This window comes from Sinocyclocheilus grahami, unplaced genomic scaffold (assembly GCF_001515645.1).
Source record: "Sinocyclocheilus grahami isolate Dianchi unplaced genomic scaffold, SAMN03320097.WGS_v1.1 scaffold712.1, whole genome shotgun sequence".
In the NCBI taxonomy this organism is placed as follows: domain Eukaryota; kingdom Metazoa; phylum Chordata; class Actinopteri; order Cypriniformes; family Cyprinidae; genus Sinocyclocheilus; species Sinocyclocheilus grahami.
In genome coordinates, this window is record NW_015505891.1 from 601,076 (window position 1) to 620,473 (window position 19,398).

General features: G+C 38.7%; 1 protein-coding gene across 2 annotated transcripts; it reads left to right on the forward strand.

The window, feature by feature from the left end:
- The first annotated feature begins 10,426 nt into the window (after positions 1–10,426).
- Positions 10,427–15,930, forward strand: LOC107560154 (protein fosB-like). 2 transcript variants are annotated; one of them, XM_016244246.1, is made up of 6 exons: positions 10,427–10,676; positions 10,820–11,007; positions 12,593–12,925; positions 13,009–13,116; positions 13,550–13,894; positions 14,034–15,930. In XM_016244246.1, the coding sequence occupies exons 1-6, from the start codon at positions 10,613–10,615 to the stop codon at positions 14,097–14,099; spliced, it is 1,104 nt and encodes a 367-aa protein (XP_016099732.1). In that variant the 5' UTR covers positions 10,427–10,612; the 3' UTR covers positions 14,100–15,930. The 2 variants fall into 2 exon arrangements, with proteins under 2 accessions (XP_016099732.1, XP_016099730.1); XM_016244244.1 differs by having other exon boundaries at positions 13,550–15,929.
- The last annotated feature ends 3,468 nt before the right edge of the window (positions 15,931–19,398 follow it).

Below are 19,398 nucleotides of genomic sequence, written 5' to 3' on the forward strand. Positions count from 1 at the left end.
TGAAATCATGAACACATGCAACTCTGTTTCCTTTGAATTTATGGACAAACAGTTGGGCGCAGTCCCTGTAAGCCTCAGATCATAGAATTGCCCCTTTTATTCAATTTGATTCAGTCCTAATAAATTATATTTTTGACTTATAAGTATCGAAATTATAAATGAAATTAAAATGATTTTTAAATATAAAAAAAATGTTTAATATATTTTTAAGTATAATACATTGATCATGGCTCTCGGCAAGAACATCTAAAAATGCTACTCACTCATGCTCCTCTCTTTTTCAATACAACACAATGCTGTTTTCTTCTACAAGCACATGTCTCAGCCAATCAGAGCACAGAAACCAAAATTAAGTGCAGTTCTAAAATAACAAACAGATTTTTGCATCAAAACGCAACGGAAATGCAAACACAAACTCAAAGCTGCAGTAATGAAGTAATACATTAACAAATGAGGGTGTGTTTCACCTGTGGGTGATATTTATGATTATATTAAGTCTTGCTAATGTTTCTTAGATTCGATAGGCACACAAGCTCAGATGTTTCTTCAAAGGAAAGGAAGCTACTTAAAGGAATAGTTCCCCCAAAAATGAAAATTCCATAATCATTTACTCACCCTCAAGTCATTAAACCTGACTTTCTTCTGTGGAAGACAGATAATATAAAGAATGTTGGTCCAACATTTGTGAATGACTTTTATTGCATGGAAAAGAAAACACCAAGACTTAAGGTTTAGAGTATTATTTCATTTTTGGGTCAGTTGTCAAAAACGTAGATATGTATAAGTTACTTCTCAATGCTGTAAACATAAATTCGCCTTAAAGGCCTGTTCATGCCAAGAAAGATAAATGTAATGATAACTATATTAGTGTCCACACCAATGCACAATAACATAATAACAAAATGCACAATAACAAAATAATCTGTTTATTATAGCATGTACTGCAGTTTTATCATCAGCCATTTTAAATACTCAAACTCTTTAAAGCAGGATAGATTCTGATTAGCTATCGATGTTTTTCTCGTTCATCAACTGGAAATAAAACACTCAGAAAGTGATCTTCTGCTATGATCATTTGAGTTGTGGTGTGGACTCTGGCTGCTATTCTTTTTAAATTTAGAACGACTTTTAAAACTGTATATGTATCATTATCATCCTTGGTGTGGATGAGCCTTAAAAAGGGATAGTTCACCCAAAAATGAAAATTTTGTCATTATATCCTCATCCTCAAGTTGTTCCAAACCTGTAGGAGTTTCTCTCTTCTGTTGAACACAAAAGAAGATATTTTGAAGAATGTTGGTAAGCAATGACTGACGGTAGCCATTGACTTCCATATTATTTTTTTCCATACTACAGAAGTCAGTGGCTACCGTCAACTCTTTGCTTACAAACATTCTTTAAAATATATTTTGTGTTCATCAGAAGAAAGAAACTCATACAGGTCTGGAACAACTTGAGGGTGAATAAATGATGACCATTTTCATTTTTGTCACTTTCTCTTTAAAAGGGTGCTATTATGCTTTTTCACTTTTTCAACTTTAGTTAGTCTGTAATGTTGCTGTTTGAGCATAAAAAAGATCTGCAAAGTTACAAAGCTCAAAGTCCACTTCAAAAGGAGATATTTTATTTAACAGAAATCACTTTTCAAAAACTACAAGAACGACTCGTTTGGACTACAACCCATATTTTCCGGGATTTGTGATATCACAAATACCAACGAATGGGACGAGACCTGGTTGAGCTGCACTAGAGAAGGCAACGAGTGTTATCACTATGTCGGAGACACGCTAGCTTTCCCAAAGCAGACGAACTTAGAGTGATTACAATCATCCGGGTTTAAATCACACTCAAATTGATTTGATATTGACACAATATTTACACTGAAGCTCGCAGGCGGCTATAGTAAGGGGCGTGACATTTCTCGACCAGGCGCAGAGTGCTGCCAATCACAACACACACTGGCCCAGCTAACCAATCACAGCACATTTCGTGTTTCAGAAGGCAGGCCTTCATTTGATATACAGGAACTATTCGAGCCGTTCATGCCAGACTGGGGAGAGAGGTGTTGAAATAATGTAAAATATGTGAAATATAATGTGTTTTTCGAACAACCTAGTATGAGAGTCTGTTCTAGTACACCCCCAAAACAAAATCAAGACTTTGTAAAAGAGCATAATAGGACCCCTTTAAGTCTATTTTTCTCCCACAGTGCTGTTTTTAGTTTAAACTAAACTAATTTTTTCCCTTTTCAATTATGTTAAAGCATATAGTCCTAAATGATATCCAGTATTACATGAGTTAAAAGAAACATCTTTTGTAACCATTTTATTTGGTGTCCCACATCAACCTTACACTCTTACCTCAATCGCAATAAATGCCAATCTCGCGAGTGTTTCAGAAAACAAGGTTCATCTAGAATCGACCGTGGGTGAGCGGTGGGGGGGGTGGAGGTGATGACGGAGAAGAAGAGTGACACACGGGGGGGTAGAGGGAGTCAGAAAGGGACAGTTTGTCTTCCACCTGACGTGTGCAGTGTGCACAGACAGCACTCCTGGACCCCCCTTCTTCCTATCTCCATCATTCCCTCCCACCTGCTCTTTCAATCTCTCTTCCCTCACAACCTCCCCCATAAAAATAGGGAAACTGTTGCATAAGCATTGGAGGAGTGGGGGAGATGGATGTGAAGAGCAGGAGAGAGAATGTGGGGGTTGAGAGAAAGAATTGCTGGAGACTGATGGATATGCAGAGAGGAGATAGAGAAGAGTGCAATCTCTCTCTCGCTCTCTGATCCAGCGCTGTGCCTCTCTGTCTGGCATGAGGCCTGCTGAAAGTAGGCTACGTTTGACGCGCTTGAGGTTTACGCTGTCTGAATCACACTACGCTGCTGAATACTAAACCCACTGATTGCATTTTAGTAATGCTTTACCCTGCCAGATTGCACAGTCTTACATGGAACAAAATGGCAATTCATGTTCTTCCTCACAATGGAGTGCCAGTGATAGCTGGATTAAGACAGACAATTGGTGATGGTGAATTTAAAGTATGGTGGGACGTTCTCAGCAGATATGACTTTAAAAAGTCAGTCCTGTTCAGGCACTTATCAGTGTTTATTTTCTAAAAACACATTCCTGCGGTCTGATTTTGATCGGAATGCGGAAAACGAGTTTAAAAATGTTCCATCGTGCCGCCGGTTATCAAAGACAGCACACAGTTTCCTTTTCCTTCACAGTTTCCTCGACTGCTCAGAGACAGTTATCCTGACAGGAAGTCGTGAATGTAATGGAGAATTGTAGTTGGTCATATAACTCCCCGTCACTGGTCTGCGGTCTAATATTGGGCAATGTACTCATTGAAAATACTTGACTATGTAGGTCAGGGTCACCCAGACTACGCTGTTACCTTTGGGATGTTTATGAAGAACCATACATTGACATAGAACCATTTTAGGTTTCCCAAGGTATACATTTCAGGGAACAGTTCTTAAAAGAACCTTTTTTTTTTCTTAGTGAGAAGAGCATTTTAATCATCTACACAAACTTTTTCCACTAAAGAACCTTTTGTGAAAGGTTCTTCATGGAACCACAGATGCCAATAGATAAGAGTAAGGACAGTATTTCAAATATTAGATCCTGAGTTTGTTCTTCAGTTTTACAAAACTGTCTTACGTTTGTGCTTTCACCCGCATGAGATGTATTATAGCAGCAAGTTGAAATCCAGTTTCTCTAAACAAGTTATCAGGAAAACGAACGCAGATGCAGGGGAGCCACTCACAAGGCTCTGTTTCCAACATAAATGTAAATTCCACAGCTTCTCTCTCACATTCTTTCAGCGCAGACAGACATACACGAGTGGCGAACCCGGATGATGAGAGCGCAGGGGAGGTAGAGCAATGACCTCATGCTGTCTGGCCCTCCAGATGTTTCCAGACACGACTGAGAGTTTCCCCATTTATGTGACAGAAGAAAAAGCGAGAGTGGAAGAGACTAGTTTCTTGATGAACAAAGCTGATATAAATTACAGATATCCAAAAGAATCAAACCTAAAAACATACTACAAGGAAGGCAGGAATGTTGAAATTTGTATAGCTTGCTAGCAGTTACTATAGATTTGGGGTTGTTTAAACTGCTCTTGGCTAGTTTAATATGGTCTCCCTGTTTAGATCGTCTGAAAGTGATCAAAACCCCTTTAAAACAGAGGCTCTCAACATGGGGGTCAGGGCCCACTAGGCGGCCTCAGCAAACTTTGAAGAGGGCCACAAGATGACTTAAAATCATTGAAAATCATTTTAATGTTTTTATACATAATTCATAGTTCAGCAAACTCATTTGAAATCATCATCATTATTATTATTATTATTAATTTATGTTAAGAGAATACTTTGTATGCTGTTTTCATTGTCTTTAACATCAACCTGCCAAGCAAGCACGGATGAAAATGAACCAATTTGGCTAAATCTGACACATTTGTTTTGCATTATTAATGTGTATAATTGTTCCTCATTCATTAAATAAATAAAAATAAGACAACATACAAAATAAAAATCACACCCTCAACAGTTTGTTTGGGTTTTTAAAGAACCAGGTTTACCAAAGCCTAGAAAAACCTAGATATATCAGGTATGTCACAAATAAAACACCAAATGCATTTTTATAAAGAATATACATTTTTCTAGTTGTGCCAAGTTCTAAAATATTTTATTGAGTAGAAACTGTAAGTAAAAATATTTTTCACAATCCTTATCCAGTAAATTACAAACATCTGGAAAAGTCATGTAAATTCATTGGTTTAAACAAGAAAGGCTGAGAACCGCTGCTCAGAAGCCAGCTCGCAAACCACATAAAACCTTTTTTTTTCAGTAGGGTCGCATTCAAGATTTGCGCTCATATTCACAACAGAGACGTATGTAAGACTATTTCCTTACTCATTAGCATTGCATTCACTTTATGCCTTATAAGGCAACTAGGCAAGTATTGTTTTTTAGGCAACTAAAATATCCGCCTCGTAGCCAAAGTCTGTGTAAACAAAGCCCCATGTTACAGCAGCAGCCAGTCACTTTCAGTTCAACATGCACATGTTCTGGCTCTTTGCAACTCCAACATGGCAGTCCAAGCCCAAAGAGTAAATAAAAACTACAAAGTTCATGCAGTGAAGGTCCAGGGCAATCAAATACGAGCCAAATTCACATTGATTGTGCCGTTTTCTTTGATGAGAACTTGCAGAGTTTTATGAGACTGCTAATTTTGATTTGTAGTGCTGGGAAGTTAGAGAAAGAGGTTATGCAATGGCAAGAGGGGTGTCAACAACACAGAGCTATTGTGGGATGGGCCTAGCTGTTGCCTGGTTACAAATATTTTGGGCAAGGAACAAGGCAAACATGTCCCGCCTCTCCAGGAAACAAGACACTCTCGTGATTGCTGCAGGGGTTCAAGCTGTACAAAGACCAGAGAGACGAAAACAGAGAGAGTCGGATAAACAAAACATACAGCACTCCCCTTCATTATGGAACTTTTTTTGGGAGCAGGACAGCAAGGGTTAATTCAAATAAACAAACAAACCAAAGCAAACAATATGGCTCTGAAGTAGTGCCAAAACAGGAAAACGGAGCTTTATTTTTGCATAAAGCCAAATGAACGCATGAGAACAACCAAAAGCGAGGAGAGAAGTTTGGCAGTTTGAACTGAAATGCAAATAAACATATTTTCCTATTCATTGTTCTGCCAGCACCACACAAATTGCAGCAACTGCAGTCACCTAAGAAAGAGCAAAATATGTAATGATCATCACTGTAAACGCTCCTGGCAAGTTAGTTAATGATTACTGGGCACATCAATATGCCAAATGACCTGCCTATATGTTGTCTCGCCTGACACAACATTTAAAAAGAATACATTTTATTTCTACATGTGTATAACAGCTAATATGTTTTTAAAAATTAGCATAGGTGCACATACTATTTAAAATGTAAAAGTAAAAAAAAATTAATAATAATAATAAATAAATAACAAATTAAAACATATAGGCTAAAGTATTTTTTCAGCAAAGCAATTTACACATTAGCATATAGAAAACCTCAACTTTAGGCTGCTTCATAACTTTGACCTGTATGCTGTCCTACTTAAGATGATCTTGAAAAGGCCATTGTTTCTGATTATTTATTTCCGTTTCTGTATCATCATAGTCTTACTAGAGCTTTAATGACTTGCAGTTTCAATCAATTCACACTGCAAGTCTGCGAGTCATTTTTTGTACTTCATAGCACATAGTTTCTCACCACAGCTTCTGTCTTTAGACAGCTAGACTGTCAATGGAATAACAATTTGTATTAATATTCGGTTTTTCAGTTCACTTACAGCACTGCATCTCTTAAATCAGTAATTTAATCATCATCTCCAACAAGATGATGATCTGAAACCGGTGAGTTAAATAAGTTAGACACTAAATGAGCAGTGCTATGGTTCCCACCAGGATTGAAAACAACTGTCCTAAATGTCTTAAATTTGATTGTAGCACAACATTACAGTAAGGTGATGGGGAGAGCAAAAAGACTACTCTAAACATTATACACAATATACAACAGTTAAACCATGGTTCCCACCAGGATTGAAAACAACTGTCCTAAATGTCTTAAATTTGATTGTAGCACATTACAGTAAGGTGATGGGGAGAGCAAAAAGACTACTCTAAACATTATACACAATATACAACAGTTAAACGGCAATCTCTTTACTTGATATTTATGATAATCACCTATATGATCATTATTTTGATAACATTTGCATATTTGTACACTAATATTACATGACTGTTTTTCATGCCATGGTGCCACATTTTTTAAAAAGCCATTAATGGGTGCCACATTTTTAAAAAGCTGTGGAGAACCTGGTGTTCTGTTCCATACCGTAACCTGCTTCAAGTTTTAATTGCACCAATAGGGAAATTCCTGTATTATGAAATTCCTATTATTATGGAATCATCATACAGGGTCAAAGGGCTTGATTAATTGATTTTTTCTTTAATTTCCTAATTAATTCCAATAAACTGACATCAGTCATTTTATGTTGATTGTAGATACCTAAATGCAAGATGCAATTAGTTATCCTCTAGATATTTTGAAGCAGTTTACTTGTACGATAGCAACCACATCTAATCTGGATTTTTAAAAAAGAAGAAAAGAATAGGAACCTAACAACATATATTTATAAAGATCACTTTACCGCAAAATATCTTTAAATAATTGATATAATCTGCTGAACTACAATGCACAAATGTATTGTTGCAACATGTAATACATACTAGCTTAATAATGCATTAAATATGACAAAATATATTAAAAAAATATATACCACTGTTCGCACATACAGCCAATGTTGTGTATTGAATTATTCATTATACCTGAACGTCCTGCTATGTAAGAAAACTGATTTTAACAAATCCAAGTCAGTACACTCAGTTAGTTCACAGTACAAAAATAAAAGGTTTTAAGGGTTTTAGAACCCTTAAACTTGGTTTGATACGAGTGGGTTGATGTTTTTACAACATGCACAACTTTAAAACAAAGACGCCTGAATTCACGACCACATGGTAAAGTTAAATAGTTACTTCAACTATTTGCAACCCAAAAATTACTTAACAGAAACAGTCAAATTCGTTTGCACGAGTTATGTAAAAGTTAAAGAAAGAAGTACGACTTTCGATTTCGATTTTCTAGCAGCCTGTCTTTGCTAACAAGCCTCCAAAAGACTACAGCAGACTAACTATCCAAAATTATACATTATAATTATACACATTTCGAGCAGTCTGTCTCGTGCAAACGTGATTTTGATACAGTGCTCAGCTATAATGTACTTTTTTAGCAACATGGCAGCTACTATTCGCTTGCAGCGTTGCAGTCATGTAACGTAACGTTAGACGGGACGATTAGCACTCTGGCTACACGGCTAATGGGACTTAAAGCAAAAATAAATGGCAACTAAAGTAAGCCTTTGTGTGGTCTAAATATTAAAAAGCAAATCACTCGCCTCTAAAACCCTCGTAAAAGTCAAAAGAATGTAAACATGCGCTCGCACACATGAAAGCGCACTTTCCCTCGTCTGTGAAACCTCACAGGCAACATTAAACCACTGTGCCGCCCCTTTAAGGGTTACCACGGAAACCGGTTGCTACGCAGCAAAAACAAAAAAAGTACCAATCGTCGTGACGTCCTTGCGTCAGACGTGCGGGAACGGCGTTTCCACGGCGACGAGACGTTGTATACACACGCAGGGTTGGGTTGTAAACGTCGCGGGACTGTTTGCTTTAAGAATCCGTTTAGTTTGTTTTGCATTAAACCACAAAATGTGAGACGGTTAAAAGGCGTTCGTTTGTTATCGTATTGTTTCCCTTCGTCTGTACATTTCTTGACTAGAATGGAAATGTTATGGTGCAGATCAGCGGAACTTAAAGAGACAGTTCACCCAAAATAAAAAAGGCATCATTTACTCACACTAATGTTGTTCCAAACATGTATGCATTTATTTCTATTGGTAAACAAAAGACTGACAGCCTTAAGTCACCATTCACTTTCACCATCATGAAAAAAAAATGGTGAGTAGCTTAAATGGTGACTTGTCAGCTCAGTCTCGATATGTTTTCTTAGCTAAATTACAGCATAAACTAACATATGAAACATGCATTAAGCAGACGGATGACTGATGCCCCTCAAACACCTGCCACACTGTTTTAAAGCGAACTATAGATATTTCCCCCTATCTAGCTCATCTTTAAGCGTCCCACGTATAATTTCTCTGACGTAACCGCCGTTTTTTAATGTTCTGGCGGGTTTTGGTCAAATGTTTGCTGCACATAGAAGTACTCCGCATTAGTCATTCCTGTTCATTCGTTATAATGTCTGCCACTGGACACGGCGTTCTCCACCGGTGACGCTCAAGTGCTGCTGACTAATTGTTGTTATCCCCACCCTTCCCCACCGTCGAGGTGTACCAACACCGGCGTACAAACGTTTTATCTTACCATACTTTACTTCCCGAGTTAATTTGAGTTTTACCTTAATAACGAGCAGCCACACTCATTTCCTTGCACACAGAAATGAATCACCTTTGTTCCTTCAAGAAATGAATGTGCCAGCAGCCTGTGACACTCACTCTTCCGTCACTGCAGCCCACTGCCAGACTTGGAACTTGTTCTTAGCTTCTTGTAAACGGCGAGGGTCTCAGCCTTAATAATGAGCGCTTTGTTTTGCTGAACAATAACTGACCGTATACATTGTATTTCAATCATTTTAAGCATTTGGTTTAGTATTCATACTGAGTAAGTGGTTGTCTTAAAACTGCCATTTAATAAATAGCCTACCTTTCTTTGAATATAGCAACGCTGAACCGATTTTGTCGTATGTGGTGAGCAGAACACAAATAATAATAACAAAGAATTCGATGCATAGTTCACAAACTTACCCACAATAGTCAACGGTAATGTAAATCTCTGCTCGGACCGGTTCTCAAGTCAGTCAGCATTGGAAGGAAGCTCCAGTGTATCGGGGATTCCGTGGGGCGTGTCGGTGAGAAAGTTTAGTGGAGTCAAAACAGCTAAAAGCGGGTTTCCCTTCTGTGCTTAACTGCTACCTCAGCAAAATTAGCTTGACGACTGCTCGTGTGTTTTCTCCTGCTCTGTATTTGTACACATTTCTGCACTATAAAAAGTGCACTACAATTAAAAAACATAAATGCTGTTGCCTTGCAGTTGTAAGTAAAACTTGTGTCAAAAGTGAAAACGTGCAGTGCATTTTATCCCCCACTTTGAATTGAATTAATGAAAAATAAAATGAAAATAGCTGTAGAAATTATTCTGACTAGCTACTTACGTAGATTATGATATTAGCCTACATTATGATATGACATAATGATGATGATTGTGCAGTCTATAGTTTTTCATAGCCCTCAGCCAGTACCATGTTCCTTTGTTTGAATAAGATTCTTTATTTGTTTGTCATTATCCTGTTTAAATCTGGTGTTTTAATCTCTTGTCTTCGATATTTTGAATAAAAGAGAACTTTTTTTTTTTTTTTACAGAAAATGGTTTATTTGAAACTGACCGTGACATAAAAATCACATAAAGCCACTGTTAAGCGTAACACATTTTTGACGTAAAAATATTTGCAAACCGTGTCGTTTCTAAATATTGTCCGTGAAAACCATGTAACAATTAAAAAATATCTCGTGGAAGTAATAGTAAACGTACCTATTCTTGACCGCGATCGAGCTGTCTCTTTCTGTGGGTGAGGGAATCCCTTACACGTCATATTGCTGGGATACCGAAAACAAAAACAGTGCTTTTGGACCATATATGGGCATCTACGTCAGCGGAACACCAGTAAGAGGAGGAGCCAGGACGCCCTACTTTACAATGCGTTCTCAGGCTTCATTCACAAGAAGAAGCGCTGCTGCCGAAACACCCAACAACCTTCTACTCCCGTTTGTAATAAACACATTCCGGATTATTTTTTATGGATTTATAAATGCACGCTTTTCACGGATTGCACCCAGGCCTGGGAAGTGTTATTCAAGGAGAGATTGGAATTTAGAAGTTTCCTCCAGCAGGGAACGGGATTGATGTCTTAATGCAACTGTTTTGGAAAGAGACTAAGGGCATCTTGACGAAGACTCCAAATAAAACGTATTACGGTAGGTGACTTTAATATAATACAAATATTGAAATGTAATGCATCCACTTTTCTCTTTTTATGGTGCATTACGGTTTACAAACGCAAGCGAATAGTTGATGTCCTGACGAAAAAGCGCTTCATGTGACTTCTGTTGGGTGCCAGGTGACATCCCGTTCTCGCCGGGCACAGTAGGTGTTTCGGCTTTTCTCGGCTCCACTGGGGAGATGTTTCAGGGGTTCCCCGGAGACCCCGACACCGGCTCCCGTGGAAGCTCATCTCCTTCTCTTGAATCTCAGTACCTGTCGTCCGTGGAATCCTTCGGGAGTCCGCCCACCACCAGCGCACCGCAAGTAAGTCACAGTATTTATTCACATTTAAACATCATGTTTGTCCGTGCAAATAACTGTTTTGCTAAACAGCACGGCAGCTGCGAGAATTGCCTGTTTCTTTCTGTAAGAGAAGCGGAGCGACGTTGCTGAGGGAATGCTTTTGTATTCGTTCGAGTGTGTTTAGCGGTGTAAAGTCGGAATAGAACTCAATAGAATACTGACAAGTCAGCATGCGCGCGGAATCAGGCCGGTAGCAACGTGGTGGGTTTACAGCCCGTCGCTAAACAGATGACAAAGCGGTGGAAGTCTCCGACGTTCTCACACGAAGCTCCGCCCTGCGCTCAGCGCTGCTGCTCTCGCTTCTCAGACCTCGGCGTGACGTCAATGCGTTCTATTTTGGAGTGTTACGTTGCGTTGCTAAGGGGAACACCGGGGGTGTGACGGGGGCGGAGGAACAGCGACGGGAGGGCCGATTCGAGTCCGGTTATTGGCTACGGCGTACTGCGTGTGCCTTTGCCTAACACGCTTTCATATGAATATTAATCAAACATGCAACTCACACTGGCATCACAGCGCCTTTTTTTCTAAAAAAAAGAAACCGTACAAATATAGATTTTTCTTCTAAATATGTTTTAATATCTGTGTGCAGATATATTGGTAAAACGTAAAGTGTATTGTGTACTTGCATTTGGACACCCATTTGTTGGAATTTTTAAAACAGCATTAAAACAGAAAATTCTGATGAGAATCCATGTCTTTTTCATATTTGTGTTGCTTTTGATTATCCTTACTCTTTTTTTCTGTTTTCATGATCTTTAGTCTGTTATTTGTACATGGAGGAAGATACAGCTTTACAGCAAGTGGTATTTTACTATCATTGATATATTATTATAGCCATTGTCAATATTTTGAAATAGATTTCATTTTTAAAATTGTTCGGTTTTTGTTTTAATTGTATTTATAGTTTTAGTAAATTTGTTGTGTTTTTGCCATTTTTATATGTCCATATAGTTTTTATGTTTTTTTTAGTTTATTCGTTTTAGTTTATTTCCTTTGAGTTATTTCAGTACTTCAAGTTGAAGGGATAGTTCACCAAAAATGAAAATTCTGTCATTATTTACGCTGCCTCATGTCATTCCAAACCTGCATGAGTTTCTTTCTTCTGTTGAATATAAAATATTTTGAAGAATGTGGGTAACCAAACACATTCTGGTCCCCATTGACTCCCATAGATTGGAAAGAAAAAACTGTGGAAGTCAATGGCAACAGTCAACTGTTTGATTACCCACATTCTTTAAAATATCTTCTTTCAGAAGAAAGAAACTCATACAGGTTTGGAACAACTGTATTTCAAGGTGTTTTTCAGGGTGAGAAAATTATGACAGAATGATCATTTTTGAGTAAACTATCCCCTTAAACTAAACAAAAATGATAAATGTTGCCTTGACTTTTTTTGTAAATTTCATTTTATTCACTCAACGATAATTTTGCTTCAAGTAACAAAATTGGGCTTTTATGGTTTTAGTTTTAGTTAACAATAACAGCTTTGTTTACAGCAAGCTGGTGGGGCCCATAGTTAAATACTGTTTATGTTTTTGGTTTCCAGGAGTGTGTATCAGCCACTGGCGTGGTAGGGGTGGGTGAAGGGTCAACCGGCACCGGGGCAGGGGTGGACATGCCCAGCTCATTTGTGCCCACAGTGACGGCCATCACCACCAGCCAGGATCTGCAGTGGATGGTGCAGCCCACTCTCATCTCCTCCGTGGCACCAGGGCAAAGCGGCACGGGCTCCAGCACCATGACGCAGCCTGTTGCTTTGGATCCTTATGACCTGCCAGGCCCAAGCTTTTCGTCGGGTGGAGGATTCACCTCACCAAGCTCTGAGACTCCTGGCACAGTGAGACAGTCTCGGAGCCGTCGCCGTGCACGCGATGAAACGGTGAGTGAGGACCATGACAGAATGGTTAGTCTTTTAACATTTTGATAAAAAAAATTTTTAAACTAAATTTGTTCTGTTCCCAGCTGACACCTGAGGAGGAAGAGAAAAGACGTGTTAGACGAGAGAGAAATAAACAGGCTGCCGCTAAGTGTAGGAACCGACGGCGTGAGCTCACAGACAGGTTACAGTCGGTGAGCGATGCTGTACTCACATATAATTGCACTTGTTACATTACAATATTTCATCCATAATAATAGATGAATGCAAAGGCATCATAATTACTGGATTCATAACATGCCAATCTGCTCATAACAATCATTTTTACAATGATAGTTTGTAAATGATTCCAACACACACATATGCATTCTGCTACACTGTAATTAGATCAAAGAGTGTATAAACCCACCGTAATTATATTGTGGGAACTGAGTTCCCAATTAAGAAAATGGCATTTTCTCCAAGTTTATTTTGTTGTTGCTCTCTGAAACTATAGCAACATGTATTTCTGAAGTAGCTCTGTGCCTGAACAACTATGATAAAAGGAAACCCTTGTTTTTGTCCTCATTTCATGTGATCATATAATCTCTGTCCCCTTGTGTCCTCCTCTTGTCTCTCCAACCTAAGGAGACAGACATTTTGGAGGAGGAGAAGGCCGAGCTTGAGGCCGAAATATCCGAGCTGCAAAAGGAGAAGGAGCGCCTGGAGTTCGTCCTGGTCGCCCACCAACCCGGTTGCAAAATTCCCTATCAGGACCAGCCCCCCGCGCCGCTGCCGCTGCCACTGCCACTGCCACTACCGCAGACATCCCTGCAGACGCCTTCTGTCTCCGTGGTGGGTTTGAGTGTGAAGGAGGACACTTTCTATCTGCCGCCGGCCTACTCGTCCCACCACCACCACCACGTCCCGGTTTCACAGCCCACGCAGACACAGCCGGCCCCAGCACAACAGCAGCAAGGGATGATGCAGGAGGTAGCCTTTTCTAGTTCTTTCTATGGGCAGGGCCAGCCGGCGCCGGACGGCCCGTGCCTTGTTGCCGACGGTGGCGGTAGCCCTGACACCGGCAGCTACATCCCCTCATACACATCTTCATTTGTGTTCACCTACCCAGAGGGAGCCTGCGGGGCCAGCGCTAACCAGCGAACCAGCAGCAGCGATCAGTCCTCTGATTCCCTGAACTCACCCTCGCTTCTTGCACTTTGAGAGCTCTGTGTCTCTCTGCCTCTGCTTGCCTGTCGACAGCAACACATGCACACTTACAAATTCAAACATTCTGTATTACACCTCTCAGACGTTGCACTGATCTTTTACATTAAAGCCTTTCGATTTGAAACCGAGGCCCAGATGCCTTAGCATCTGAGTGACTTCATCAAATGATGTAAGTGTATATTAATTCACAATGAATTCAGGCTTAGTATCAAGATGAGTCAGTAGCCCATGCACGCACACTCACACTCACACACACACACTTAAATTGTCATAGTCATTCAAATCCGTTTGACATAACAATAAAAGCACATCAGCGCACTCCCCCTTGCTTTTATCTTTTCTCGTTCTGGCTTACATTGGTGTATCATCTCCCTCCTTCTCTCTCTATCCACGCCAGGTGCCTGCTGTGTATTTGTCTAAGCAAAAAAGGGGACACAGAACTGCTTTGTGGGTTTTGTTTTTTGTTTCGGGCTACCTTGCTACCCTTTCTTTCTCCATCCAGTTCATCCACACCTCTTCCTGTGACAAAAGGACATGACCACACACTCTACAGTACCTATCTCTCGTTTTTTTTCTCCCTTTGTTGTCCATCTCCACATCTGTTTCTCCTCTCTCCTGTCTCTATGTACCTACGGTTCTCTCTGAAGTCTCCGGCCCCTGAGAGCCTGTTGGACCCTGAAAGCCCATGGAACCTTGAGTGAGTGCCAGCCCACATCCCAACACCACAATTTCCCTTCGCACGGACCATCCCACAGTGGAACCTCAAAATTTCAAAATATCGAAACGAACCAGCCACAGCGCAGATCAAATGCCATCTCAGATGCCACCACACTGCTAAAGGAACGGGACTCTTTATTTCTCCTCCGCACTGAGGATTTGATTTTGGATGAGCAAAGGCACACCGGCTAGACTTTGGCGAGGCCAGCGGAGGAGTTTTGGAGAGCCCTTGGAATGTGGAGGTATGAGATGGTGGGAGTATTCGCATGACCATGCTCTACCTGTCATCTCCCGCTGGTCCTTTGAGAGCTTTCACACCGTGCTCACCCTTTCCCCTTTCTTGAGGAGTTTGTTTGCTTGTTTCATTCTGTGTTTTAATGATAGTATTAACTCCGATCTCAAAAGTGGCTTATCTGATGATAACATAAAAGAATGGCTCGACACTCTGTGTTTGAAGAGCATTATAATGAGCAACCAAAAAAAAAAAAAAAAAGGACAACCTCTTAGTTTTGGATGTGTGGCCTCTGTGCTTCTTAAAGTCCTTGACATAGTCCTTGAGTTGTGGATGTGGTTTAGCACAGCTCTAGGCTTTGATTGTGAATGGAAGTCACAGAGTACTACATCTCCAGTTGCTTGCTTTCTTTAAGGGGGTTGTTGCTGTTGCTGTTGTTGTTAAAATGGAAAAAAGCACAAATGCCGGCTGCGGACGGAAGGAACACAAACAGTTGCCAACCTAAAGGATGGGATGTGCTTTTGAATATGAACCGTTTACTTTCCTGTGAATGTTTTTGATGTTTTGAGTTACTGATTTTTCATGATGCTTTTTCTCTTTTGCTCTTGATTGTGCTGTTGCTGCCAAATGGAAGAATTTTGTGGGGCTGTTAGCTGCTCCTTCTATCTGTTACTGTTGTCTTACTGCAGTTATCACAAATATTGTTATTATGGTTATTATGATTATTTCATAGCTATCTCATGTTGGCAACTAAAAAGGCATGTTGTGCACTATGAACCTTTTTTATGTCTAAAACTATATATATAAAATATATATAAGTATATATTATGTATGCATATATATATATATATATACATATTCAGTGTGTATATATATATACAATGATTGTAATGTAATGTATGAATGTTCAGAAAATGTTATTTTTGTCAATGAAGACAGAAGGGAGAGCTTGATGCACTTGGTTTTGGTTCAAACATAGATATTTTTCTAAAACAACAAAAAATATGTTATAATAAACAATAACAGCCCGCCTTTCCCTTAATATGAAAAGCATTGTCACTGCCTTTCATTCGAAACGTGTAATATGTATGATGACTGTATTGAAACTGTGGTGCATATAGTGATATATGTATCACAGATTTGTGCTGTGCTTGATTTGTCAATGAGGTTGGTTCCACAGCCCTTGTTCATCAACCCCTGTGGACAAAACACACTGGACGCAAAAGATCTATAAATGCTTAAATAAATCAATAAATATGCTAAAGAAAAAAAGAAGATATGAATTGAGTGTCTCAATGTATTCTAGATCATCTGATATTCAGCTGTGTTTCTCAAGCAGTGGTATTGGTTAATCATGTCCAGTGTGTGCTGTCTGCCCTTTGACTTTTGTGTGTGTGTGATATTCAGGGCTTGATGGACAACTTTCAACCAGCCCTTATTAATTCATGTTACGGACATGATCAGAAAATTATGCCTGTCGACGATTGTGCTTATTAACTTTGGCTTCATTGTGTGGAGTATTTTATGAGGTGGACATGATAATATTTGTACAGTTGTTTAAATCGAAATGCCTTTTCATGCTACATTTATATACACAGGTGCACCATTGTCTTGTTGGTTGAATTTAGACCCAGAGCATCAAATTTAAGCTGAAAAGAGACAACTGCGTGAGTTCTTTCCAACAGAGCCATTTGATGAAATTACGTTCTCATTTAGCATTGAAAACTGAATTAAGGCATCTCGAACAGTGACGTAATGAAGCCAGAGCTGTGATTTCACAAGGTGGGAAGTTATATGATATTAGAAAACACATTGTCAAACAGCTCCATGCTCCATTACATTGATATCAACTGAACTTTTCTTCAAATAACTTTATTGTGTGTCACAACAGTTTTATGTTGTTTTGATTTTTCAGCTGTTGGTGCTTTTGTTAGGCTACTCCTACGCCAAAACATTTTGTTACTGTATCTGACTCTGATATGATAGCATAAGGAGATGTTGGTTAAATGAGACAGTATCAGTGACTCTGTGGTCTTCCACTTTGCAAAAACTCTGTTTAGATTGAGCTGGGTATTTTCAAATTCACAGCGCTTTGAATTGACACAGTAGAATGCAATATATCAGATACTCTGAGAACCATGTAGCAAATCAACTGAATTGTATGATACAAGTCGTTCCTTATGCTACAGTGTCACAGTGAAGAATTGAGACCATTTGTTTTGTCTTTCCAGTTTACCTTACGTATGATTTACTCTGCTGAGACCTCAATGACGGGATGGTTATGCATTATTAGGATGTAAAATGTTAGTACCTCCCGGGCTTCATTTGTGAGCGTCATTTGATAGGTGAACTGTTTCACTTTCTAATGCATATTTGAAGATTGCCTTCAGTATAAAATGAGTGAAATATTAGCCAACTTAGACTAATGTTACAACCACTTGTTCAAAAAACTGAAAAGAAAGAGGGCTGACCTGTTTTTTGTACGTTTTTTGCCTTTTTTGAAGGGAAATGAAAGTTAGGTGTAAAATGGATCACGTAACATTTCAGAAACGATATGGTGCTTTTTCAATACTGTTTGTTTTTGTATATTCTTGATTAAGAGTGCCGATGACAGAGGTGTCTGGTAGATTTGACGTTATGGGTGTAGGACACTCGTGATTTTAGAGTGCTTTCCTCGCCATGACTGCTCCAAGTTCTCATACAGAACAGCATATTTAATACGTACTGAACAACCCTTGTGAATTATATAATCCGCAGTTCTACATTCTTTCTCTTTTCACCCTTTCTCCATTTCATTTCACTTTATGCTATATTTCTAGCCCTTTAATGAATGGGGAAGGACTTTTCATTTCGTTACATAGACTGTGAAATCTTGGTGTACTGTCCTATCTTAATATCTTTGTATGACGTCCAATTTTTCTTGTAAAGGAAATGTCTACAAAATAAACATATACATAAAGAGTTACTATCTGTTCGTTTGCCAAACTTTAATCTATTAAGTCTGTAGAAAATGTTGCCCAATGTACTTTGTTAATATGAAGGCATTTTCTGCATTTATATTTTGATTTATGCATTGAATCGTGTTGTATTTTAGGTTTGAGGGAATTGTCTGTAAACTTAAGGGGTAATGTCCTGGCAGAAAATTACCAGGATCTTTTCCGTTTTTCCACTTAATTATTATTATTATTATTATTATTAATTCAGTCATTCTTGAGAAGTGGGACAAAACAGGGTGCAAAATTGAAAAAATTAAAACCTTGTACTCAGACAAATGAAACTACATTTATGTATCTTATATGTACCGAGCTATGCTTTGATACAACCTCCCAACTTTTCTCTTTTTTAACAAAATGTGCTTTTTTACCTTGGACTGTGTAACATAATTTCAGCTTTATCTTAACAGCATTCAAGATGTTTTTAACATTTCAAAACACATTCTCGTGTTAGCAGACAGATTACACTTTCACATGTGACCAACAATTCCACAACAAATATAAAATATCATAATGAAATATCATCAAAATATTCAACTGACGGAGGTGACAGAACTGACGGAGTTGACACATCTGACGGAGGTGACGAAAACCTGAATTTGTAATAATTTTAACTATCAAATACGTTGAATCAGTCAATTACTGTATTAAAACAAACACAACAAACAGTGAGTATGTTATTGTTTATAAAGCTTTTATTCAAGAGTCACATTGAAGTATTTTGATATATCATTGGAACACAAGATCTTATGGTGGTGACATCTGACGGTGTTGACAAATTTGGCATTTCTTTCACAAAACCAATTAAGTTTATGTAGTAGCCATTTTATTGTTTGCTGTTCATGCTAGATGCTAATGGAACCTGCTTCAGGAGAATAAAATGATCTAAATATTTCAAATAATTTCCTCAGAAATTGGAAGATGGTGTTGACATATCATGGCTGTGACACAGGAAATATTAACATTAGGATTTAAAATATTCTAAAACTAAAACTTAGCAGAGCCTGTCTGACACTGATGTACTCTGCAGAGCTGAACTGTGGCAAGGGGGTCCTTTAGAGTGACAGCTGCCCCTGATATTCCCTGATTTTATTACATTTTATTGAATGTCTGACGGTGTTGACAAAAAGCATGTATTAAACATGCATGTGTCATTAAAAAACAACCTTGCTTTGATAGGAGATATTATTAAGTGTTGCTTTTAATAAAACAAGCTCTTTTTCATCATTAAAAAAACATTTTTATCCATTTTATTGCATATGAATGATTGAACCCTTCTCTGTGGACACACTGTTTTAGATGTAGTGAGAGGACATTAAGAAACA